Source organism: Natator depressus, chromosome 7 (assembly GCF_965152275.1).
Source record: "Natator depressus isolate rNatDep1 chromosome 7, rNatDep2.hap1, whole genome shotgun sequence".
Classification (NCBI taxonomy): domain Eukaryota; kingdom Metazoa; phylum Chordata; order Testudines; family Cheloniidae; genus Natator; species Natator depressus.
In genome coordinates, this window is record NC_134240.1 from 26986036 (window position 1) to 27012236 (window position 26201).

General features: G+C 39.3%; 1 protein-coding gene across 4 annotated transcripts in view; it reads right to left on the reverse strand.

Moving 5' to 3' along the window:
• Window positions 1-26201, reverse strand: part of CACNA2D3 (calcium voltage-gated channel auxiliary subunit alpha2delta 3) — an 869947-nt gene that overhangs the window by 193298 nt on the left and 650448 nt on the right. For 3 of the 4 annotated variants that reach the window (XM_074957772.1, XM_074957773.1, XM_074957775.1), the window contains one exon: window positions 943-960. The exons of the other annotated variant lie outside the window; for it this stretch is intronic. In XM_074957772.1, coding sequence (XP_074813873.1) covers window positions 943-960 — 18 coding nt within the window. The remainder of the gene's footprint in view (window positions 1-942; window positions 961-26201) is intronic. 4 annotated transcript variants of the gene reach the window in all.

Sequence of the window (26201 nt, forward strand, 5' to 3'; positions counted from 1 at the left end):
ATATGGTATCATACAGATATAAATTCAAACACATTAAGCAATCTTTTACAGATTTGCAGGCTTCTGGGTGTCCATTCGTTCTGAACAGACTTTTCATTAGAAAGAGCATTTGTTCTGTCTCTCTCATTTAGAACTGGATTTGCATCTTCACCCAAGATTATTAGTAATAATAATACTTAGTACCTATGTATAACTTTTCATACTGAAAGTGCTTTATGAACTTCAATTCAAGGTAAGTCTGCAAAACTCTTTGACCTTATAATATTGCCCCCAAACCACAAAATAATATCCTAAATTTGGTGATTATTGTATTTTCTTGACGTTTTGATTATATTTGTGAACTATACAAGAATGATGCAACAGGCATCAAGCGATATGTTTTTGTCACAATCATCGTGATATCTTGACATGCGATGGTGACTCTGGTATCATACCATATCAGTGCGGAAGCTGTACAAGAACAAGAGCACACTGTATGAAATCTACTTAGACAAATTATGTTAGATGTATCAAGAGGCTTTTTGATAGACAATACAATGGGGACCAGTGAAAGGCCATGGGTTTCATTGCCCTTCCAGCAGAGAACGCAAGGGCCCATGGATGGTTCACTTGGGCTAATCATGTCAATTTGATGTTTGCCTATTATTTTCCAATCACTGACAAAATGGCTCCCCTGTTGTGCTCGAGTAGCAGGTCACTGCTTGTCCATTTTGTTCAATTAGCTGTTACATTGTGTTTGAATCGCAGCTCTCAGCAGGTGGTTCAGCTGCTCACAATGCACGGCTTTGATGTCAGCTGCGTCACTTGCTGCTCCGTTTCAGTGGAGCATTGACATGGTGAACCATTTCACTGATTGCCACTGTACCATATTCACAACACTGTGGAAACATGAAGAGTTGGTGATTTCTTTGAATGATTAAGACTTGATTGAAAGTAGTTTACCTTTTGAGCCTGAGGGAGCTGGAAAACAACAAAACAGAACAAGCAATCATTATATGTTGAATTAGTTTGAAAGGTGACAGCTAGTTTATTAATAAAATCAGAAAAGTAATAAAAAGAAAACAAAGAACAAAGGGAAGCAACTATAGAAACTAAATGTACAATGCCAATTAATTCCACGTTCTGTATAAACATGGGGCTACGTTAACAGAAGGTTTATTACGGTTTGACAGCTTCTCTGTTAGGTATCACAAGCACCATGCAACTTGTTAAAATACCACAGTGCTAGGACAAGGACCGGTTCCCCAGTAGATATGGTAACACACTTGAATTGTGAAGTTCCATCTTCCTGTACACAAATATAATTCATCATGAGGAAAGTTGAAGTTTTAAATTCAATCTTTCTGGTTTTATAAAGGACTGAACCTGCTCTTTACTGTTCACTCAGTATGGTGAATACAAAATAAGATGGGCTTATTGCACTTAAACTGAGAATTTCAATATCCATGATATACGTAATGAGAAAAAACAGATAAGTAATACGAAGTTACTGTAAAATGATAGACATGCCGTGTGCTTATAAAAATGTGTGTGTATGGATATATACATGATTATATAGTATGTGTAGATATGCATGCATGTAGAGAGACACAAATATACTGTGTGCGTGCGTGCGTGCATCTATATCACAAAGCCATTTCCTTGTAAATTGAGGCCATGTTTAAAATGAAATGTAAAGGTAGAAATTAGTTCAGGTAGAAATTCTCTTTGTGGACATTTAATGATTTCACTGTGGAAGTTGTATATAAACTGAGTACCATTAGTAATACCTTCATCCCAACAGAAAAAAATATTGCCATATTACCTGAAGACAAGGTGTGTGTATTGATTATCATTTATCCCTAAATATGTCCATCGTATATGCGGTGAGCAATAATTCATATATATGGTATGAGGAGCAGTCTGTAAACTCCATTACATATCATGTACCTTGTTCATTAAAGATCAACTACTGGGTTTTGTTGTAGCTCCAGAAAATAAACCACCCTGCTGGTGGTGCACAGGAATCAGGAATGTAGATCATAGAGAGGTACAATACACTACACTAAACTTCCTTTTCAATCCTTTTCCTTTTATCTTTTTCAAACTCTAAACAGAAATTCTCATTGATAGTAAATCCAACCCTGTGCTGAATCCACCTTCTTAGAAACATTTCTACCTCCAGTAGGAATTGCTGCTTTTATAGATATCAGGTGAGCACAGAAACATGCAGGTGAATAAAGACCAAAGCTCAAAAGGACTTCAGAATCTACACTGAGTTAATAGACCCCAACCAGTGCTCCAGAATTATAACAGATGACAAAAGAGCTCCCATCCAGAATTTTGGCTGCTGCTCATTCCTCACCTGTATCCTCTGCCTCCAGCGCAAATGCTGGCACTAAAGAGAGCTGTCACGTGACTCCTACTCTATGCCTTGTATTATAAAGACAACCACCAGAGCTCTATTTTTATGAATTAATTCAAAACACAAAAGCCCACCAACCTAAGAAAAGAGTAACAGATACAGGTATGAAATCTTTAACACAATGCAAAAGATGACCAAATTAGAGGATGTATGTGTACTTCTTTAAGAAAGTGTTTGTATTTGAGTAACAGCTAACTAGTATGATACGCACAACTTGCTATGTGCATTATAGCTGTTTGACTAATTGTAAAATAAATATCATAATAAAATCCTGCTTAAACAGCCAGAGTGCAAGTTAGAACTGCCTTGGGCCTTTCTGAACAGGTATCTACTTATTATTCTCTCATTTGATTAACCATTTGATTCATGGATGAAAATGCTGTTACTCTGAAACCTTCTTTTTTCACAAACTTTCTCTTTTTACAGACAAAAGGAGGATGTTGAAACATGAACATTTAAATTTCTGTTTATGGTGCTGCCTTTGCTTTGCAACTGCTCTCTCTATGCTATTCTTTCTTGGTAACTAACATACTAACAAAGAGCATCGTTTCTACCAGTGGCTCAAACTAATCAAACTACAATGATAGATGCACTAAACAGAGAGTTGTACCCCTAAACCAGAGACCTTCGGAGCAGGTTTGTCTGAATCACTGGACATTGCCATCTTGGATATTTTCATAATCTTCTGCCTTGTACATACTTCCCTCCAAAACAGAATTTGAAGGAATGACATCATATCACTGGAGAATGTTGACTAGTCACCAACAGCATTATCATTTCAGAAATCCTGACTTCTGGATTAGATGAAAACTAAATAAGAAAAATCAGCATTATGCCCACTAACTAACTAACGTTCAGCAGAGATGGGCTTAATTAAAAATAACAACTTAGATCTGGATTCCAAGCACCTAGGAAGTTCAACTCTGTCAGATCCAGTTTGCTTCATTAAATAAAACAGATACAATTTAATCATTTTCTTTACAGTATTTAAAAAAGGGTTTTGATTAACTGATTTCAGAACTGGAATTAACTTGTAAATGATCCTATCCCTTCTACCATATATGGATTTTGCATGTTTGGTCAAGCCTTTTGCCATATGAGACATTTATTTAGAGAGTTACATTTACATGGAAAAGTGATGAGTAATTTTCTAGTGGCAATCACCATATAAAATTGTGGACTAGAGCTTGTAAACCATTACTCATACAAGCAGTCCTATTTACTTCACTGGGATTATTCTCATGAATTGTTAAAGGTTTGCAGAGTCAGTTCCTAAAAATGTAATTCAGATTCCCAGGGTGGTTTATCAATTCCCTGTTACAGCCTTCCTGTAAACTGAGGAATATCTGTTTGCTTTGATTGTTTATCCTTTGAAGCATTAGCAGTCAAAACTTCGATTAAGAATATCTCAGAGTCATCAGATGAGGGTTATTTTCCATTAGACTTTGCTGGGCTGGTACTTTGTTACTTTTCAGCCAGAGTCTCTAAGTTCAGGACCAGGGCCTTTTCCTTGAAAAATCAGCCTTTGTGACATCCAGATAAATCTTCATTCTGATGCGGGTTTGAAGCTTGGCTGTTACAAGATACTCTGTGTGAACAATTCACATTGTTCAGTTTAATTGTTACAAATTCCTTTGCAATAAACTACGGCTCTTTGCCTGACATTATCCTTTCTGGAAAGCCGTAGGAAAGAAATACTTTTCCTAACATTAACAGTACTGATCTGACCTATTATTGCAGACTCTAACAACTGCATGTCTCTGTGTAAAACCTATTGGGTATTTCTGATTCCTGTGGTTTGCTCTCACACTGCCAAAAAAGCAGCGTTTCAATAAACTACATGATCTTTTCCTGACTCTCAAAAGCATATTGTAGCAGTTTCTATTCTACTTGCATCTACCGTAAATTGTCTTCTCCCAGGCTCGATCTGAAAAGCCGCCTCTATTTCTATTTGTTTTCAGTGTCAGCATTTTTTCATGTAACACTCAAGAATAATTTTTGAAGGACTTGTTAATATTGTTCTCTCACTACACACCATACATTCAACATACAGAAATAATCACAATGCAGCTTCAAGACTTGCCATGCCTTATACCTTTCAGGCAAATTAATACATTAACAAAAGACACCTCTTAGAAGCCCCTCTGCCCCAGCCCCCCACCAACTCCATTGGGTTGGGATTCTGAAGGAGGAGGTGTAGGCAGCAGCTTCATTCTGCAGCATGCTTTCCTCCGGACCCTGCAGATGTTTTGTGCAAGAGTTAATGATGCTCTTTGGAGAAAGTACTTGGAGTCCAAATCTGTGGAAGCCAGGGAATGCTACTCACAACCCCCTGTAACTTCTGTAAGGAAAACTAGCCTCTCTGTGTATGTTTACACTGCAATTAAACCCTTGCAGCTGGCCCATGTCAGCTGACACAGGCGTACAGGGTTCAAGCTATGGGGCTTTCTAATTATAGTGTAGATGTTCAGGCTTGGGGTGGGGGCCAGGCTCTGGGACTCTCCCTTCTTGCAGGGTCTCAGAGCCCAGGATCCAGCCCGAGCCTGAAAGTCTAGACAGCAATTAGACAGCCCAGTGAGCCCGAGTCAGTTGACATGGCCCAGCTGCAGGTGTTTAATTGCAGCACAGATATACCCTCAGTGCTAAATGAAAAGCCTTCCTTTCTCTTGCTTGGCAGTGTAGCTGCCTCACAAGTCATGTTGCCATTAGCTTCCTGTGAAGAAGACTCAACAGAGGTAACAGTGATTGGAACAAACTCTGAAAGGTTCACCACGTGAAGTTTCCTGGGACCTGAGTGGATTTTTCCACAGGAGAGCACAATGTGGTACTCTGTTTTTAATATTTTCTTTCAAATTCCTGAAGTACTGAATTTAATAAATAAAGTTTACAATACAGACCAATTACTGAAATACAGGAGAACAAAATGAATCTGGAGCCATAACGTGTTTTGTCTACTTATTCTCAAACTAAATTTGTATTAGTAGTAGTATTGAACATCTATACTGCAGTAATGCTGTCAGGGTTCCTTCCCCACTCTGAACTCTAGGGTACAGATGTGGGGACCCGCATGAAAGACCCCCTGAGCTTATTTCTACCAACTTAGGTTAAAAACTTCCCCAAGGTACAAACTTTGCCTTGACCTTGAACAATATGCTGCCACCACCAAGCATTTTAAATAAAGAACAGGGAAAGAGACCACTTGGAGACATCTTCCCCCAAAATAGCCCCCCAAGCCCTACACCCCCTTTCCAGGGGAGGCTTGAGACTAATATCCTAACCAATTTGTTACAAAATCATCAAAGACCCAAACTTGGAACAACGGAAAAATCAGTCAGGTTCTTAAAAGAAGGATTTTATTAAAAAAGAGAAAGGTAAAAATCACCTCTGTAAAATCAGGATGGAAAATACTTTACAGGGTATTCAGATTCAAAGCACAGAGGATACCCCTCTGGCAAAACCTTAAAGTTACAGAAAACAGGAATAAACCTCCCTCTTAACACAGGGAAAATTCACATAAAACAAAAGATAAACCAATCCGCCTTGCCTGGCTTACCTGTACTGGTTGCAATATTGGAGTCTTGGATTAGGATGGGTTGGAGAAGATGGATTTCCGTCTGGCCTCTCTCAGTCCCAAGAGAGAACAACCAGGTAAACAAAGAGCACAAACAAAAGCCTTCCCCTCCACCCCAAGATTTGAAAGTATCTTGTCCCCTTATTGGTCCTTTGGGTCTGGTGACAGCCAGGTTAGCTGAGTGTCTTAACCCTTTACAGGTAACAGGATGTTGCCTCTGGCCAGGAGGGATTTTATAGCACTGTATACAGAAAGGTGGTTACCCTTCCCTTTATATTTATGACAAATGCCTACAAACTCAACCAAAACAGAGCCTATTGTGCTGGGTTCTGTATAAGCATATAGTAAATGAAAGTCCCTGATTTAAGGAGCTTACAGTCTAAAATACAAGACATAACAGGTATATGAGACAAACAATAAGACTAGGTTGAGCAGTGGAGTAAAAAAAAACTTCATACATAATAGGATGTGCAAAATTTTAGCCAATCAGGAGCAGCAATCATAACTCATCACCTGCCTAGCCATTATCAGATGACAGTTTTCTGCTCAGTCCTCATTCTCAAAGGAAATTTGCATAACTCCTTCAAAAGACAAGGCTGGGAACTTAAATTCTTAACTCTGCTGGACATAAAAAAAACCTCATGGATTTAACAGACACTGACTTCATGCTCATTATGGTAATTTGCGATACACCCTTCTGCCTGCTAACCCTGAATTGCCCACTTCATTGTAAGTGGTCTCCCACAGTATGTGTGAAACCCTTATGCTTAACAATCTGTCCCACCTTGTATTTAGCTCAGACACTCTGTTTTTTTTCTCCAGCCCTAAGGAAAAGCTCTGTGAAACTCAAAAGCTTGTCTCCTACACTAACAAAAGTTAGTCCAATAAAAGATATTATCTCACCTACCTAGTCTTTGTTCATTACAACAGATAGTGGTGAATTTTAGTTTTACATTTCCCAGAATAACGGAAATGCTTTCACATAGACAGATAACCATGGTAAATAGGAAGCTTTGAATATTTAAAAGCAAAACATGAGTTTAGGCAAAACATGTAAGTGTTACAGATGAAAAGCATTAAAATCCCCTAATAATATTTTCATGTAATTTTTTAAAAAGTTTCAAACAGTTTTTTAAAATTTTGATTAGACTACTCCTTTACAATATTTGCAACTCAAACATTATACCATTATTGCATGAAAATTCATACATCTTATTGACTGTTAAGTTGATATACTTGATTGACCAGAAACTATAAAGAGGTGAAATTGACTAACCTATTTTCATTGTCAATGTTGAGTGAAGTGCAGAGGGAGTAGTTATGCTCCCATTGACTTTGATGATGCAAGATCAGCAGAGATTGAACTCAGAGCATGTGTGATGAAAAAATAATTAGATTTTTAAGATGATTTTAGAGTTAATTAGCTCAAGGTCCTGCCATGCAATCACATGCACAACTAATTTTCATCACAGGAATATTTCCATTGACCTACTCCTGTGGAAAAAACTATTCTTGTGATAAAGACCTTACCACTAATAGTTAACTTTTTAAAAAATAAACAGAAAACTTCTCAGTTTAATCGTGACAGCAACCCTATTATTTAAAACCTTACAAAATACTTTGATGCTGGCAATGCCAGCACACTCATTAGCCTACTATCTAACTGTGAAATAGTTTGGGAAATCATCTACTTTACTCTTGGCTTTCATATTAACAGTCTTTATAATGCACCAATGATTGGCTGCTTTTTTTTTAAATGTATTACCTTTATCTAGGTTGGGTATGAAAGATTAATATTATTATTCCTCCCCTTTACATACATCTGTTGATGTTTAGATTACACCACTCCCTTGGCCAAGAATTTTCCACAAGGATTTGTTGCATGTTACCAGCTTAAACCATTTTTTCTACATTTAATTACAGCCAAAACATTAACAGTAAAATAGTGTAGGCCAAAATTTTTATTTGCTTTAAAATCATTAAGAAATGCCCTGGAGATTGTAATATACATTTGTTTAAATAAACATTTTCCAATACTTTGTGACAAGAGAAAAATTGTAACAAAACCAATAGCCCGATTAGTTGAAACCAATACAAAGCATTGGTCTGTGTTCCCTTAGCTGGCTCCGCAGCTACAGATAACCAGTAATTAAGAATGTTCAAAGCTGCCTAACTGCTGCCCAGACTTATGGGGGTTTGCCTTCCATTTCTTATATTCAGTGAGCATCACTAATTGTGCTAGTGCACAAAACAATCATGCTAAAGCCAAAATCCATCAGAAATACATGAAAGAAAAAAAGAAAAAAAAATCAAAGTATGATAAAAAGAAAAACTCTGAAGAAATGGTTCATCTTCTAAATCATTTTACAAAGTATTGAAAACAATAGAGAATACAAAGAAAATAAACTGTAACACATTTTTCACCAAGTTCCTTTTTTGTAAGAGGTCAGACTTTCAGGATCCTACTGAATAGTATATATTCATTTATATGTCCACGAGGCAGTAAGACCACAATGTCACAGGACTCAATTTTATAAAAGATAAGACAAACAAATACCTGAGAGAAAAGAAAAAAAAGTATGGAGAAAATTTAACTGTTCTTGCTTTGTCCAAGGTTGTTGTTTAATAGAAGAGTCCAGCTGAATAGAAAAACTGTCACTTCACAACGTTCTTGGGGTACATAAGACATAATCTTTTATCAGTGGGAGTAATTAACTATTGGAACAATTTACCAAAAGTTGTGGTGCATTCTCCATCACTGGCCATTTTAAAATCAAGATTGGATGTTTTTCTAAATGATATTGTTTAGGAGTTATTTGGGGGGAAGTTCTCTGGCATGTGTTTCATAGGAGATCAGACTAGACGATTACACCAATCCCTTCTGACCTTGGAATTAATGAATAATGACTATCACAGACATGTCCCTGTGCGTTATAAAAGCCCAGTGGAGTTTTCCCTTCACGGAACAATATCCATCAGAATATTCTGTATGCCTTTTCTTTTCTAGTTACTCTCATTGCCTTTTAAATCATATTAGCATTATTTAACTTATAAACCACTAAAACAAAAAACATTCCACGAGTCTTACATTTCTTCCAATATGAAACTAGGAACACTTATTCCCATCAGTAAATAAATAAAGTATATCCTATAACCTATTTATGGTCCAATTTCCATAAGCGGCAAAGTTGTAAACTTACATATTAAAAGTCACAAAGGAAATACTAAATTGGCCACAGCCCAAAATTTTAAATCTCATAACATAAACTAGGTTTGATTTTGGTGTAAATAACTGCCTTCTGCATCTTGAACAAAGAAGAGGGGTCAGGCCTCACAGTAACCAAAGAATGTGTACGGTGAGTGTAAAACTACAGCAAATCATAAACCTCCATTCACTGTACCACTCTTCAAAGTGCAAATATCTTCACAAAAAACAAGGCAATGGAGAATATGGCCTAGTATCTTTAGAACAGTTCTGTATGATCCAGCACCACCACATTCCTCAGTCATTGGACTCAATCAGAAACTGCAGGAGTTAGGGTTTATTTTTTTCTCCTCCCCCCCCCCCGCACTTATGGGCACTTTTTTCACTTATGGACAATAGCATAATTAACACCTATAAGTAACTGGCAGGATCTAAAGGTAGGCTGAACTTTGTTAATTTAAGTATCAGATATATATAAAAAAAATCCCCCCCACCCCCCGCAAAAGGAGATAATTTTAGGGAATAGCCGTAATTGAAGAAGGTGAACACTCAGGAGAATAACTGCCTAACTGATATTTATTGCATTTTATCTGGAAATATATTCCAATTAGATGCCTGACCTGCATTTCTGTAAATGATTAGGCAATGTTTGTAAGTTGTCCTCAGATAATACGGGGCTCAAAAATGTATTTTTTGTCATGTTTTCAACAAACAGTAGTTTGAAAAACATGAACCAACTTCCATAAGCCCAGACTGATGAGTCCAATAATCAAATGGGCTTCTAGTCTTTATTTCCCTGAATATATCATCTATAGGAGTTGAAAGGTAAGATGGATTCCAAGATAGTGTCTTTTCCCCCTCTCATTCTTTTCCAGATTCTAAAGGCCAGACCTGCAAAAGGATGGTCAACTAAACTGATCTGGGTTAAGTCTGATGGTATTCAATGGTTCACATTATAAATGCTGTGAATTTAGAAGACTGCTCTCCATTTGGATCCAATGATCCTGGCTTGGTGGACTATGACAGTATTTTTTTTTTTATATGTAGTCGGGAGGCCTAGAAACACACTTTAAAATTAGGGAGTGTTAATCCTTCCATCTCTTTAAGGCCAAACAGGATAGACCATTTTACCCTAGCGTTCCCATCTTTCCAAATAAAAGTGGGTAACAAAAAGATCAAGCTTCTCAAGGAAATTGTGAAATTGTTTGATAGGCGAATATGGGGAATAGTTGCAAGACAGATAATATTGGGAAGAATAACAATCTTGATCACATTCATACTCTCCAGATAGCTAATAACAAGGTCTTTCTAGTACATGAGGCAGTTGTTCATTTTCTGAAGAAAAGGGAGATAATTTACATGAAACAGAAATACTAGTGGAAGAGAGCTGAATCTCTTGGTATCTGAAGAGGTCTGTAACTACAGACAAAGGGCATATGGCAACTGTTTTCTCTATTTTCTGAGGGTCTGCTCCAAAACCCGTTGTTAATTATTTTGGCATATTGATTTGTTATGTAGACATTTTTCCATGTGCCATAATTACCCACAGTACATATGGAACACAATGGGCTGGTTTGGAAAAGAATAGCAGGCTATATTCTGCATATAAAGCAACTTTGTGTTCTCCAATTTTAATGATCTGAGTAGAGAACTAACCTGATTCAACATGCCAGCAGTCCCAGAAGGAGGCTGAATTTAAAGGAGTTATAGGAGGCATCCATGTTTTGTTCCTCTTCTGAGTTGGAATGTCAAAGATATGAATCCATGACAAGTGGTCATAATCCACTGCATCCTAATTAAAGTCCCACTTTACTTCCTGAAAGATATTCTCAGGACTGAGAGAGATTATTAAATGTTGTTGAGGTTTCAACCAGACAAACTGACGTAAATTCAAAAACTCTCTCATACTGTCCAAACCATGATGGCTATTCACAAATCTGGCCTGATTTCTGTGAATCAGTTTGTCCATGACCCTATCCAGTTAGGTTGCAATTATCTGAGCCAGGATTTTTTACATCTGCATTAAAGATGGAGATTGGTCTGTAGTTTGTACAATCATCAACTGGCCTTTCCTCTTTTGGGATTACAATGATTCATCAAGTAGGGAGAGTTAGCAGTCAAAATATGATTAAATACCTAAGGCAACACAGGGATCAGTTTTTCTGAAAAGTTTTCACAGGATTTGATTATTTTATGATTATATATGATTTTTTATTTTAAGTTTCTTGAAAGGACAAGATAGATAAGGACAAGATAGATAAAATCAAAGTAAGAGACTTTATTTGTGAGACATACTATTTTTGTTCACACTAGTGTGTTTTTCATAAAGGCTCAAAGAATTCAGACTGCATTTCTTTGGTAATATGGACATCAAACCCTGAAGTGGTTTTAGTGCTCTGTTGTTTTTTTTTTCTTTTTAATAGCCAGGCTAATGCTTTATCAGATGTGTTGACTTTCTCCTAATAAAAACTTAATGTGTTCTAAGTGCATACTCTGACTTGTTCGTTCTAATTAAATTTATTTCTCAATTCTCATAATTTTTCCCATAGTGTTATGACCTAAGGCACAATTCTATATTTTTTTCCAGCTGAGCCTGAAGTTGTTGATTTGCAAATTGTTTATTCATCAGTGTTACTGAAATAGCTCTGCTCCTTATCACTGCTTTGGGAGCATCCCATGGCAAGTGAAGGAAAATCTCAGGATGCAGTTTCTATCTAAACAGTGGCATCATTCAGCACCTGCAGTATCTTCCAGGAGAAGTCATGTCATTAAAACCCTAGATTTCATATTTTTTAGTTGTAGTACCAATAGTCTTGGTATGAAATGTCAATTGAATGAACGAATCACACTTGTACACAAGAGAAATCAAGAAATAAAGTCATCTCAAATACATTGTGTGCTTGCTAGAGTTAAAGGTGTAACTTCTTTCCAAGCGGTGAAGCTGGCACCAGATATTGGCCACATTGCTTCCTTATATAAATGTTGCCAATCTTTTTACCTTATAGTGTAGAGAACAGCTGGATGTGGCTAATCTTGAGAAGTTAGGGTTATGCTGAAGTTGCACCCTATTACCACTGTTCCTTTGGCATGTGAATTCACAGGACTTGATCCTTGATTCCAGCATTAACATACAGCATTGACTCTTAAGTGCTTTTTCAGCACACACTGGATCTGCTCTTCTACAGCTCTAGGCCTGCAGGACTGTGATAAAGAATTATTTGACAGTGTCCTCACAAGCTTCCTTTACACCCCGTCCTTCATTCTTCTTTTCCTTAAAAAGCACTTAGGTTTCAAATACTTTTTATTTTATTGAAGCAATAATTATCCTAGAGGTTCATACATGGTCATTTTCAATGTTAACTTGATTTCCTTGTGAACAACATTCTATTTTTAAATGGAAACTTCTGTCAAAGGGATTTCTTTGAGTGATACCTTCCACAGCAAATTCCCATGGTGGTTTAACCAGTCAGGACAATTTTAATTCTGATATATTTTCCAGAGCTGGCACTCTTGCATTCAATTTCTACGTAATATAATAAATAAACTGGGCACCCATAGCCAATTCAAACATATAACTTGATTCTGGAAAAGATATATTGTTTGGATTTGCGCAAATTCCTCATGTTATGATGTTACAAATGACTTAATACTGGTTCCAAATCCTAGAAATAAAAATGCATATTTGATCAACTCACTAGTTATTAGAATACATTCCAGACTTCACAATTACATTCTACATACTATGTTTTGTTCTGTGTTTGCACAGCACCTAGCAGAATGGGGTTCTGGTCCATGACTTTGGTTACTAGGTGCTACAGTAATACAAATAACTTAATAATATTATTCAATTTACCTTTGCAATAAACCAAGAAGTCAAGACATATGAAAAGAAAAGCTGCTAAAACAACACAGATCCTTTTGGGTATCAGACCTCTGGAACCCAAAATCAGGCTTCCATTTGCAGGAACCATACAGAAGGAAGAACACTAAATTTATCCAAATTATGCTCACAATTATCTGGAGACCCCCCCAAAAAATCTGATTTCTGTTGCTAGAGAGACAGAAAAATATCATTATTTTATAATCACTGTTAATGTTACACTATCAGCGTTGCAAGCACTTTCATACTTCAGTAGACCCTCAGAGTTATGAACATCAGTTATGAACTGACCAGTCAACCACACACGTCATTTGGAACCGGAATTACACAATCAGGCAGCAATGGAGGGGAAAAAAAAAAGAACAGCAAATACAGCACAGTATGTATTAAATGTTAACTACTTAAAAAAAAGGGGAAAGCAGCATTTTTCTTCTGCATGGTAAAGTTTCAAAGCTGTTTTAAGTCAATGTTCAGTTTTAAACTTTTGAAAGAACAACCATAAAGTTTTGGTCAAAGTTATGAACATTTCAAAGTTCCGAACAACCTCCAGTCCTGAGGTGTTCATAACTCTAAGGTTCTACTGTACCTTTAAGCAAAATTATTCAATAATTAACATCTTGGTTTCTTTGTGGCACCTCCTCTAAGGTGCCACAGGACTCCTCATTGTTTTTGCTGATACAGACTAACACGGCTACCACTCTGAAACCTGTCACCTTGGTTTCTGCATTGTAAGACCCCACTTCAGAAGCCCATCCCTATGCAGCCAAGTATTTAAGCACATACATAACTTTAGAACTGTGCTTAAAGTCTTACTGACTTGAGGGACTTGTGTGTTCCGTGTGTTTAAATGATTTGCTGAATTGAAGCCTAGGTAAACCAATTGTTACCAACCCATCTGTTACCAAATGGTTAGCATATAAGAATGTGATTATCTCTGGAAAATTCATAAACAGCTGGGGTTGTGGATGCTGTTTGACTACATTATGACTAGCTTATGCTGTAAAAGTCACAATGTGGACTAGCAGCATTTGACACTGGATACCTGTGTCAGAAATTTTGCTTTGGGAAGCAGCACTTCTAGCAGTGATGTGAAATACGGTGGCATGCAGGGTAAGTAATTGATTTAGTGACACCAGCAGAAAAGCATAAATCATTCCCATTGGCTAAGCTGTTTTATCCCTTTTGAGGGTCCTGGTTCATGAAAGTATTTAAACAAAAACTAAGCATGTGCTGAAGTCCTATTTAAGTCAATAACATTAAGTGCGGTCCTGAATAAGGATGCTTTTCTGAATTGGGGCTGTGGAGAATAAGCCATACAACAGGCAACTGTTAGCTAATGTTTCAAAGGTCTTGTGTTAAGCATGATATACTGATTATTTTGTCATGTTTCACTATATTCTGTCCTTTTGGTCAAAGAAAATTCTAAATCCCTCCAAGTTTTCACATCTGTTTTAGGACTGACTCACAATAATTACTAACACAATCTAAACAATCCCTTGTTAACCTCTCACAATGATGGACTTGTCAAAAGTTCACCATGTGTCATTCCGATTGTAGCATTCATTTATGTAATACAGTCCAAAAAGTATATTCCTTATTGTATTACCTGAATTTAAAAAATGAAAGGCCTTTCTGAAAAAGAAAACAAGATGGTATGAAAGTCCGACCCTAGTATCTCTCAGAGGAGGTGAACTATGGATTCACTGGGGTACAGTATCCTGAACAATGTCAGTGTTTAAGCTAATGTGTTACTGCTGGAAACTGCAGGGACACTGTCCCGGACACATGGAAAGGCAAAATGCAAGGGATGTGGTTTAATTAGGCTGCAACTTTATTAACTCATCTGGGAACAATCTGGCAATAATTCATACAGTGCAGGTCAGGATTCCTTCCTTAATAGTTTCCACCTGGGGAAGGGCAGCCATCAGCCCCGCACCCTTTCACAGCTGGTCCCTAGCATGTTGCTGGGACCCCACTGCCCATCGTTTTCTCCACACGATCAGATGTTAGGAGCCCCAACACCACTTCCCTGCTTCTTTAGAGGATACCTTCCCCATAATCAACTTCCAATTCCAGTTTTATCAGGGAAGAAGATGCCCCATGGAATTAGTACCTGCACAGGACACACGCCACTTGCTATACTGTGATATCTTGAAACTTACTTATTGACCTATCCCACAGGGTCTCTGAGCTGCTATGGGGAAGGCGAGAAAACCTATCCCACCCTAGCCAATCTGGTGGTGAGGGTAAAATTCCTTTCAAGTCCTGAAAAAGACAACTAGTTCAATGCCCACAGTAGACCAAAAATGGTAGTCCCGGTGCTGGAAGGTGGGAGCTGCTAATCTGGTTGGGAGAGAGGGCTCAGGCTGGAGAAATAGGGTTATATACCCTCTCTCAGGTGCACAGGGGACAATGGCTTACCTGAGTCACACCAGCCTTCCCAACAGTTCAAGTGATGGCTTCCAATCCCCAACTGGCCACTCCGTCCCAGAGGAGGGGGGGCCTTAAAGCAGCCACAACCCTTTTTTCTGCCAGTAAAGTTAAAACCCATCTTTCCTGAGATTGTGGGGGTTCTATTTTGCAGAGATACTCCACTGTACAGTAGCTAATCAATATTTACCACATGATATGTATAATGCTGTGTAAACTGATTATGGGGGCAGAAAATACAATAAAATCAAATGCTTGAAAAATGGGTTTCGTGCTCTATATGTACAAAATATGGGTTTACTTCTTCCTATGTATAAACTATGGGGATGTTTCTACATTGCTTGAATATGCATGCCACAGCTCCCACTGAAGTCCATGAAAGTTTGGGTACACAAAGAAAGAAATGTCAAACTCACCATCAGGGTTTAGCACAGATTTTTTTAAGACTCTCTTTAGTCTGCCTATTTAGGATTCCACTTATTCAGCTGCTTCAAGCTTCTCTTGACAACTTACTTTTACAACATAGAAGTTTATTCTCCTCTCCCTAGACCCATGTAACTCCTATTGACATTATGGAGAGTTATGTGCATAGAGGAGGAAATAAATCCAGTCACCTGATGTTAATATTTCAATGCAAGTATGAAGAGGGTGATGATATGCCTCACCTCAGAAGAAATTTGCACATGCTTTTCGCAGGGATAAATACTAAATCTCCTTTTGTTCATATAATTGTTTTACTGGGCTTCTACATATTTTGCAGTAACCAAAGTATCTCAGTCAAGAATCCATTAGACTGAGAACAGACTTTTAGAACTGCATGCGAAATGTTCCTGTCAGAAGGAAACATAAAGGTTGCTATGGTGAACAGAGTCATAACTTAAATGTGAAAGCCAACATTCAAGTTTCTAGCTTTAACAATAATTCTCTCAAGATATGTGAGAATTAAAAGAAGAGAAGCTCTAGTAAAAAGAGACAAAAGAAAAACAAAAGGAACAAAGGTACCAAAGTAATATTTTGAAATAAAGAAAAGAAGACAACATGTTTTACCACAAATTTATCTGTAATAAGCATAGCTTGCCCATTTGAAAATCTTGCACTACTCTGGACTACATAAATGTTTTATAACATAAATGCATTAAATAATGTCTGAATTTTACATATACTAATTAGGGACATAAAGGAATATCCAGGGTTTTATTTTTAAATAACAGAATCATTCCTAAAAAGGCAAAATAATGCTAAATTTTAAACTGGTTAATTAAGTCACATCTGTCTGTATCTGATCACTGTCCTCTGTCTTGAACTGGAACTAAAATAGCAGTAACATCATTTTAATTACATAGACTAATAGTTTTCTCTTTCTAATGAGTGCAAACTGTTTACATAAAAGATTTTATTTAAATTACCCAGAGTGATTACTTTAAATGCACAGTTTGGTGGAAAGCTATAGTCATAAATAATTAATTTTCCTTTTTAACAAGACTTATGTTAATTTTACAAAGAAGCCACAAGGCTAAATATGGAAAGAAAAGAGCAGATTCATTTGATGAGACTAATTCCACACGGTATGAGCAAAATTCCGTACTCCTTTACATCAGTGTAAAACAAGACTGAGTTCATTCGAGTAACTTTGGATTTTCACCAGTTAAATAAAAACTGCCATAGTAGCTACTGGTCATTAATGCAATATTCCATTACATTATATAGCATAATAAAAATGTAGGCCTGGAAGGGACCACACAAGGTCATTTAAGTCCAGCCTCCTGAGACGAGGACGGACCAAGTATACCTAGACAAACACCTGTCAGGGATTGGTGTTTCTCAAATGCAGCCACCGTGGCCGCATGTGGCCACCAGGGGCTTTTCGTGGCCACCATGGGCAGCCACAACCTCCTGGGCGGAGATTGGGAGGGGAGGCAAAGCAGTGTTAACAAACATACAAAAATCACTTTTCACAGAAACAGACTTACTAACTAGCAAGTCTAAAAAAAAAAAAAAGCAACCAAAAAAAAAAAAGCAAAAGAAACAACAACAAAAGACAAGAACGTGCAAAGCACCTTATTCGTTTCTATTCTGTTTAGGTCCAGTAAAGAATAGAGAGAACTGTATATTATTTTTATTATTGAGCCTGTAAAAAAATCCTACATAAGTAAATTACAATGTATATGTGCATATTTATTTGTTTTTCCTAATTATTTTAGGAAAAATTGTCAGAGCGGCCACCACCCAGAGTTGGTCGCTGCATTCTGAGGCCACCAAAAAATTCCTTGTGAGACCCACCCTGATCTTAGAAACCTCTAATGATGAGGATTCCAAAACTTCCCTTGGAAGCCTATTCCAATGCTTAACTACCCTTCTAGTTAGAAAGTTTTTTCCAATATCTAACCTAAATCTAGCTGCTGCAGATTAGTCCAATTACTTCTTGTCCTACCTTCAGTGGATGCGAGAACAATTAATCAACGTCCTCTTTATAAGAGCCCTTAACACATTTGAAGATTTATCAGGTTTCACGCCCCTCTCCCCCCAATCCCAGTCTTCTTTTCTCAAGACTCTATAATTATCACTATCACTACTCACCTATACTCCCTGTTCTATTACAGGCGCTTCCCTTTCTTACAAGCAGAAGCTACAGTCATGTACAGAATTTTTATTTTTATATATTTTATTGTTATCTGTATGTAGAAAAAATTTAATTAGAAGAAAATTCATGCTGATATGTTACTACTAAATAAGATTTAAAAAAAACCCCTCATCTGTTCATGTTGGTATAATTACAGTGTGGTGTCATGTAAAGGCATTCCTGGAGGAGAAACATTGTCCGGCTATACCAGAAGGAGGACAGGAGACACCAGATATGGTTTAATCAGGCCACAACTTTATTATTAGATGGCGGGACTAGCTGGCAGATAAAAATGTACAGTATAGGCAACTCCATGTTCATTCAATAACTACCTGAAGGCTGTCGCTGGCCCCCCTTCATTTACCATCAGGTCCTCAAGCCAACCCATTGCTGGATCCTTACCATCCACCCCTCCATCATAGGGGGGTTAAGGTGGGCTATAAGAAAGGGGGATTGGCTCCCTGCTGTACTATTCATAGGAGCCCCAACCCCTCCACCCCATTCCATTCCTTTAACCAACACCTTCTTTTTAAGTTCTTTACCAAGCCATTTATCCAGACACTGGATGCCTTTCCTATGGAGTACCAGCACTGGACATCCACCCCACACTTACATAATGAGTTGTGATATATAGTCTAACCCCCCCTTCCTCCTAACCATAAAAAGTCCTCCCTGAACCCAATGTGGGGATGGTGAAAAAAACCCACTCCACCTAGGCTGATCTGCTGGTGAGGGAAAAAATCCTTCCTAGCCTCCCTTAAAAGGAGCAACTAGAACTAGAACAAACTTTTTTAAAAAATACAGCTGTAACAAACTCTAATAATAGTCAATATTTAGATGGTGAAATTTACTCTACATGCACACTGAAGGTATTTGGGTTCTGTGTGGGTGGAGTGTGAGGGTGAAATCCATTCTCCCGTACCTCAGGGCCAATTCGTCGATTGGCTTTGTAGATTCCCCATGAGGCTACCCTAACGTCTTGGCTTGAATACCCATTGTAGCTCCTCTACACTTCTTGGGTAAACTACTGAGGATACTGGATCTGTGTAAACGTGGATCCGTAGCCACACTCTGGCCTATTCCACTCTGTCTCCATTGTGGCTTTTCCTGCCAGTATTGGTGGAACCAGCAAGAAGTCTCCTTCAGCAGTGTAGATGGTGAACAGACACTTCTGTATCACTGCCCAAACAGTGGACCCCTTATGCTGGTTCTCTTTGGCGCGGGTGTTTCAGAGGGTTTTGCACTGGAACTCAGCACCACAAGTGAATTTGAAAAGAGGAAACTATATACATTATAGCAATACTGTTCAAAACTACTTAAAAGGAGAGTCAACAGCACTGTGGCTAGCAATCTAGAGAGTGATAAGCAAAGACAGAATAATTATGAAAAGCTTTTTCAAATTTTTAGGGATGTTACCAAGATGGGATGTTGAAAAAGAGGTTCTAAGTTTTGATGCTGATAGCTTTCATGTTATGGAGAGAATTAGTGTAATTGCATTTCAATTGTAAACTATATTTAAAAAGCACTAACATGAACAATGTATATTACAGTACATTATCGTGTTACAGTCAGAGAATGGTAACAGCTTCATGCTGTTTTATGAGGTAATAAGGGGAAGTTACTCACCTTGCAGTCACTGAAGTTCTTCGAGATGTGTGTCCCTGTGGGTGTTCCAGTCTAGGTGTTGGTGCGTCCCGGCAAAATTGATCGGAGATTTTTGGTAGCAGTGCCTGGTCGGGATGCAAGCACTCAGTTGGTATCTCCCATCTCATTGGAATCTTCCTGAGCGCCTGCGTCCCGCACCCCCCTCAGTTCCTTCTCTACGGTGGAGAGATTATACTAGTACTCCAAAGTAGAGGGGAGGAGGGCAGGGAGTGGAGCACCCGCAGGGACACACATCTCGAAGAACTTCAGTTACTGCAAGGTGAGTAACTTCCCCTTCTTCTTCGAGTGCTGTCCCTGTGGGTGTTCCACTCTAGGTGAATGTGTAGCAGTTCCCACTATGGTCAGTGGGACTTTGGAGATGCAGCAGTGAGTACTGTAGAGAGTACTGTATGGCCTACTATGGTGTCTACCGTGGTATCTTGCATGATAGCACAGTGTTTGGCAAACGTGTGTTCAGATGACCATGTAGCCACTTTACAGATGACAGAAATGGGTACGTTATGTAGGAAGGCAACAGATGTCAACATAGCTCGAGTGGAATGAGTTCTAATGCCTTCGGGCGGTTGAATATTTTGAATACGGTAAGAGGATCTGATGCAGTCAGAGATCCACTTGGACAGACGTTAGCAGTGTCCCTAAAGTGTGTCTATTGGGTTTGAAATTGGAATTGAGCCAGCCCTGAAGACATCTCATATGTAGCCTGGTGTACTGGACCACGAAGGTGGTGGCTGCCACATGACCAAGGAGCTGTAGACAGATTCTTGCCTGTGTCCTGGGACAAATAGAGAGTGTGTGTATGAGCTGCGTGATAGTGAGGAATCTGTGATATGGGAGTGAGGCTCTGCTCTGGATTGAGTCGAGATGAGCTCCGATGAAGTTGATCTGTTGTGTAGGTGTCAGGGTGGATTTTTGGATGTTTATTTGGAGGCCTAGGCTGTGAAAGAGGGAGATGGCAAAACAGGTAGCTTGAAGTGTCTCACCATAGGAGTTGCCCTTGATGAGGCAATCGTCCAGGTAGGGGAAAAGCGTGATCCCATGTTTGTGGAGGGAAGCCACGACCACGGCTAGAGTTTTGGAAAAGCCTCTTGGTGCTGTGGAGAGGCCAAAAGGAAGAACTCTGTATTGAAAATGGTCGCGACCGATTGTGAATCGTAGGACACGTCTGTGAGCTGGATGAATTGATATATGAAAATAAGCATCCTGTAGGTCGAGGGCTGTGAACCAGTCCACTTGATCCAGTGCAGGAATTACTGTGCCCAGTGTGACCATCTTGAATTTTTGTATCCTTACAAATTTGTTCAGTTGGCGTAGAGCTAGTATAGGCCTCCATCCCCCGGTCTTTTTCTGGGTCAGGAAGTAATAGGAGTAGAACCCTTTCCCTTGATGTTGTGTCGGCACAGGTACCACACTGCCTAGCTGGAGAAGGTGAGCCACTTCTATGCAAAGTAGGTGCTCGTGAGAGGGGTCCCTGAAGAGAGACAGGGAAGGGTAGGAGGATAGGATATGAATGGGATAGAGTAACTAGACTGAACTATTTCGAGGACCCAGCGGTCCAGTGTAATACGCTGCCAGGCATGTTGGGAACTCTGGAGGCGGTGGCCAAATGGGCAAGTAGGCTGTGGAATCAAGGGATGGTCAGGCAAAGCACCAACCAACGTTTCAAAATTGTTGTTTATTCCCGGATGGGTGGGAGGTGGTTGCTTGATCTTCATTTTGTCTGCGCTTGGGGGGGGTCTAGCATGATTCCTATTTACGTGTATGGTTTGGGTTGAGGCCGATAATATTCTTGTGTGAGTGGTCTTTGGTAGGGTTGGTATCGTTGTCTCCTGGGAAGGGATGAGTGAATGTCCAGGGTGCGCAGCGTCGCTCTAGAATCTTTCATGGTGTGAAGTAGTTCATTGTTTTTTTTGGAAAACAGTTTGTCTTTATCAAAGGGGAGGTCCTCCACTTTGGTCTGCAGATCTTTAGGGATGCCAGATGCAGAAAGCCATGAAGATCTGTGCATAACCACAGCAGTTGCAGTAGTATGGACTGCTGTGTCCGCCATGTCTAAAGCGGCTTGTAGGGCCGTTCTGGAAATCAATTGGCCCTCACACAGAATTGATTTGAAGTCTACTCTCCTATCCTCTGGAATATAGGAGGCAAATTCAAAAAATTTATTGTAGTTATCAAAGTCGTAGCTGGCGAGGAGTGCAGAGTAGTTTGCAATCCTGAACTGTAGAGTGGAGGACGTGTAAATCTTGTGACCCAAGACGTCAAGGCATTTAAGGTCCTTGTTTTGTGGGGTGGGCCAATATTGTGGCTGTTTCGTCCTTTGTGTGACTGCATCCATGACAAGAGAGTTTGGTTGTGGGTAAGAAAATAGGAAGTCAGCATACTTAGCAGGAACTTAGTATTTATGTTCAGCCTTACTGCAGGTTGGTAATAAAGAAGTTGGAGTTTGCCAGAGAGTGTCAGCTGGTTCCAGGAGTGCTTCATTTATAGGGAGCGTGATCCTTGAGGGTGCAGAGGGTTGCAGGATTCTGAGGAGTTTGTGTTGTGTCTCCTGAACCTCTTCTAGGGGGATGTCTTGACTGAGTGCCACCCTCTTGAAAAGCTCTTGAAATTGTTTACAGTTGTCCACGTTCTGTGGAGGCAGGCGGGGGGGGGGGCTCCGTCTGGAGCAGATGGAGAATTAGGGTTTGATGAGTCAGAATATGGTTCGTAGCTCACGTTCTCAGGAGGGGGTTCAGGTACTCTAGAAGTGAACGGAGCTGGAGATAGAGGCACAGAAGCAGGTAGTGGTTTCGTGGAAGAGGTCTGAGGATGAGTGGTAGGAGGATGTGGCCAAGGGTACCACTGAGGCCAAGGCATAAGGTAGGAGAACCCAGGTGCCGTCCATGGGGGGGAGGCAAAGTAGGGAAACTGAGGCTGGTGGCTGTGGACCATAGCCTGAAGTGGAAGAGGTTCCAGTGGAGGAGGAGAGGCAGATGGGGAGAACTCCGCCTGCTGCTGTATATTGGGTTTGCTATCAGTGAAGTTAGCCAGTTCAGGTGGTGAGAGCGGCTGTTTGAAGACTGAGCCCTGTGTATCCAGGAGTGGAGAGTTAGGCTCATGTGGCACTGAGGTCACAATGAGTGAGGAACTGTTGCTCCTGCTCCCTGGGCTGTGCTGAGCCTGGACTGCGCTCTAGCGCGTAAGCAAGTGAAAGTGAGAGTGTCAGTGGTGCCGCAGGTCTGTTGGAGGTGTCCTGCAGGGGGTCCACTGCTGATGCTGGGACAGGAGGCAGGCTCAGTGCCGACGTTCTTCCCGGCACCAGGGCAGAGCGTGCAGTCAGCACCGTGGCTATTTTTAGCACGGAGGGGGTCAGTGCCGATGTCCTTGTCGGCACCGGGGCAGAGCGCGCAGCTGGCACCGTGGCTATTTTTAGCACTGAGGCACTCGGTGCCACGGAAATCTTCCTGGTATGGGAGGTTGGGTTCCTGCCTCTGCGGTCTGCGGGAGCCGCAGCTGAGGCTTTAGAGAGAGCTGGACATCAAAGTGCTGGACATCAAAGATATCGGGAAAGAAAGAAAAAAAATTAAATAATTTGGTTTAATTTATGGTTGTTTTTTTCTTTTAACCTACGGGTCAGGAAATCATCGAGTGGCTTCTTTTGTCACAAATTCCTTTATATATTTGTGCTATATCTTATTTGGTTAAGTGGGGTTGCCACTTGTTTTTCTTTTCACAAAGATTTCATGGATTTATTGTGTTTTTTAATCATTTGTAAGAGATGCATAGAGTACTTGATAGGCACTTCTTGTTCATTTATCAGTGCAAACACAAAGTACATTGTTATCAAGGACAATTTTATGCACAAAATAAACAGGACATTGCTTATAGTAGGTGTTACAGTGATGCACCATGGCTACAAAAAAAACCTATGAGCTTAGTAGGTTAAATTTTTCCCCTACTTTACAATTTACCCTGAATAATAATAATACCTAGCTCTTAAACAGCACTATTCAACAACAAATCTCAAAGTACTTAACTAAGACGGTCAATATCATTATTCCCATTTTACAGATGGGGAAACTGAGGCACAGAGCAGCAGAGTGGAGGGGAAATTTTGGCCAAGGATATCAGGGAAAAGTCATATTTTTACAAAAAGTGCCATGGAAAGTTTAATATCCAAAAAGGGGGGGGGGAGACAAAACATGTATTGACTTCATGTGAACATTCTGTTTCTTTATTATAGAGAGAATGTATTGATAATATTTATATTAAAATCAAGCCATTCCTCTTATGTACTCTATACCCCAAACTTCAAACTTTATTGGAGATTTTCCACCAGTTTTGTGACACTGCATCGCGTTTTGTTATTTTTTTTCCTTCTGTTTGTCATTACTGAGTGAGAGACTCTTTCCGGATATTATATTTTGCCACTTTGAAGTACCTTGAAGGTTAGACCAGCAAGCCACTAGCTCAGAACTGCTCTGAATGGCACAGTATATCAGAGAGAGAATGAAGTAGCTATCATATGCTCATAAAGCTATTTTAGCTGATAATAAATATTAAAATAATGGGGATGAAGCTTCAGAGAAAAAAGGTAACAAAATAACTATTGGTAGAATTTTATTATACAAAAACTAATTAACATATATTCTAATGAACTACTAAGAACGGCACTAAGAGCAGACAGTAAAGGCAGTTTGGGCACAACTACTAATTAAAAAAAACTATAAATAGTTCTAGGTAGCTTTCCTTGCTATTCTGACCTGACTTTTCCTCCGATGTAGGCATCCTACCCTATCAAAACAAAACAAAAAGCACTGGGACAGCTGAACAACTGATAAGAATTTACCTTTTAAACCAGAGTAATATATAAATTGGACTTTACTGAGTCTCAACTTCTTCTTTTATCTCATCTAAGAAAGGCAGACATCTTGTCCTTCCTATCCCATTGTGACTATGAAAGGGCAAACACACAAAAGAACCACCTTGGTACTGTTATAAAGGACTGAGTGGAGGTCAGAGGATGTCTGTAGGTAGGGAAGGAGCAAGCCTTGTGCACACAAATTCAGTGGCTCCTCTAGTCAGAGAACCATGCATTGGGATGTAGATGTAAAGGTGCCAGGAAAGATCCACCCCTAGCAAAACCCCTCCACACAAATCTTGTTCATTTGTGCAGGCATTTGAGAATGTCATCAATAATACATCAAAAGCATATTTTGGAAATAACCTGGTGATATGACTGAGCTCTCTAACACAGCGGTGGCCATTAGGTGAGATGGGGAATCAGCAGCTGCAGAGGTGTGCTTCAGGCTTGTGTGCATAAGCACAACACCTGATTTTAACAGCTAACAGTGATGCACAGCAGCAGAAGGTAGGATTAAGTCAATACATGTTACAAGCATTATTTTTTAAGAAGTGTATTGTATTTGTAAGAAATGCATAGAGTACTTGATAGGCACTTAAATACAAGAATTCAAAATATGAATCTTAAAGAGGCTACAGCTTATACTGTCCTGAAATCTCTCTGGGTTCAACAAACCTCTGATTTAACATTAGATTTTCTCTCTTTTTCCCCCTTCCTCCCCCCCTCCACTTTTTAAACTAATTTAGGAAAAGTGAGGTTATGACACAGCTTACTGGCAACATTGTCAGCTGACAACACGGTGCCATCAATGCTTCTTATTGTTCATTAGCTTTTGTTGTGAGGAATAGAGAGTGCCTATCAGCCATAATAAGTATGTAGCTAATGCATCTCACCAGTCTAGTTTTACACCCAAATTTTATAGGTATACGTTTATCAAAAGGCCATGAAGCATTTTATGGATGCGTCACATTGCAAGCTAAATCCAGCAGGCTGTATAAAAATCCATTCACTTTGTGGAAAGAGCTATATTTCTCATTACAGTTTTTATTTTGGAAGAAACACTTTGTTCTTACTTTGCACAACTTGAGGCTACTCAATCAAAGCTGCCTAACAGTAAGAAGCCTTCTGATTTGATTGACAGCATTTACGACCTTTAGCTATACTGAAAGAAAGTTAATTTTAATGTTTTTTAGAACGCATGACCTAAATTAATTTCAAATGCTCGGTTTATTACAGTTTAGTGAAATGCTTCTTCTCTCCAGTTCTCTAATACGTGATAGAAACCATCTTGGCCTGAGGCCTGAACAGTTTCTTCATCTGCTGCTGCTTCCCTTATGGTGTTACCCAGATGTTTAAAAAATGTTATCTTAGAAACTTCCCTCTTTCACCTTGACATCTCACAAGAAAAAGGCTGTGAAATGCTGAGGCCGTCACAGAGCTGCCACTAGCTGCTCATGTTAATGGCTATCCTGAGAAGTACCCAGACCATCATGGAGAAGTATAGTCATCACATGTATCAGTTACATTAGCTAATGACAAATAGGTTAAACAAGGCTCAACAACTTCACAATTTTTTTAAATGTCAG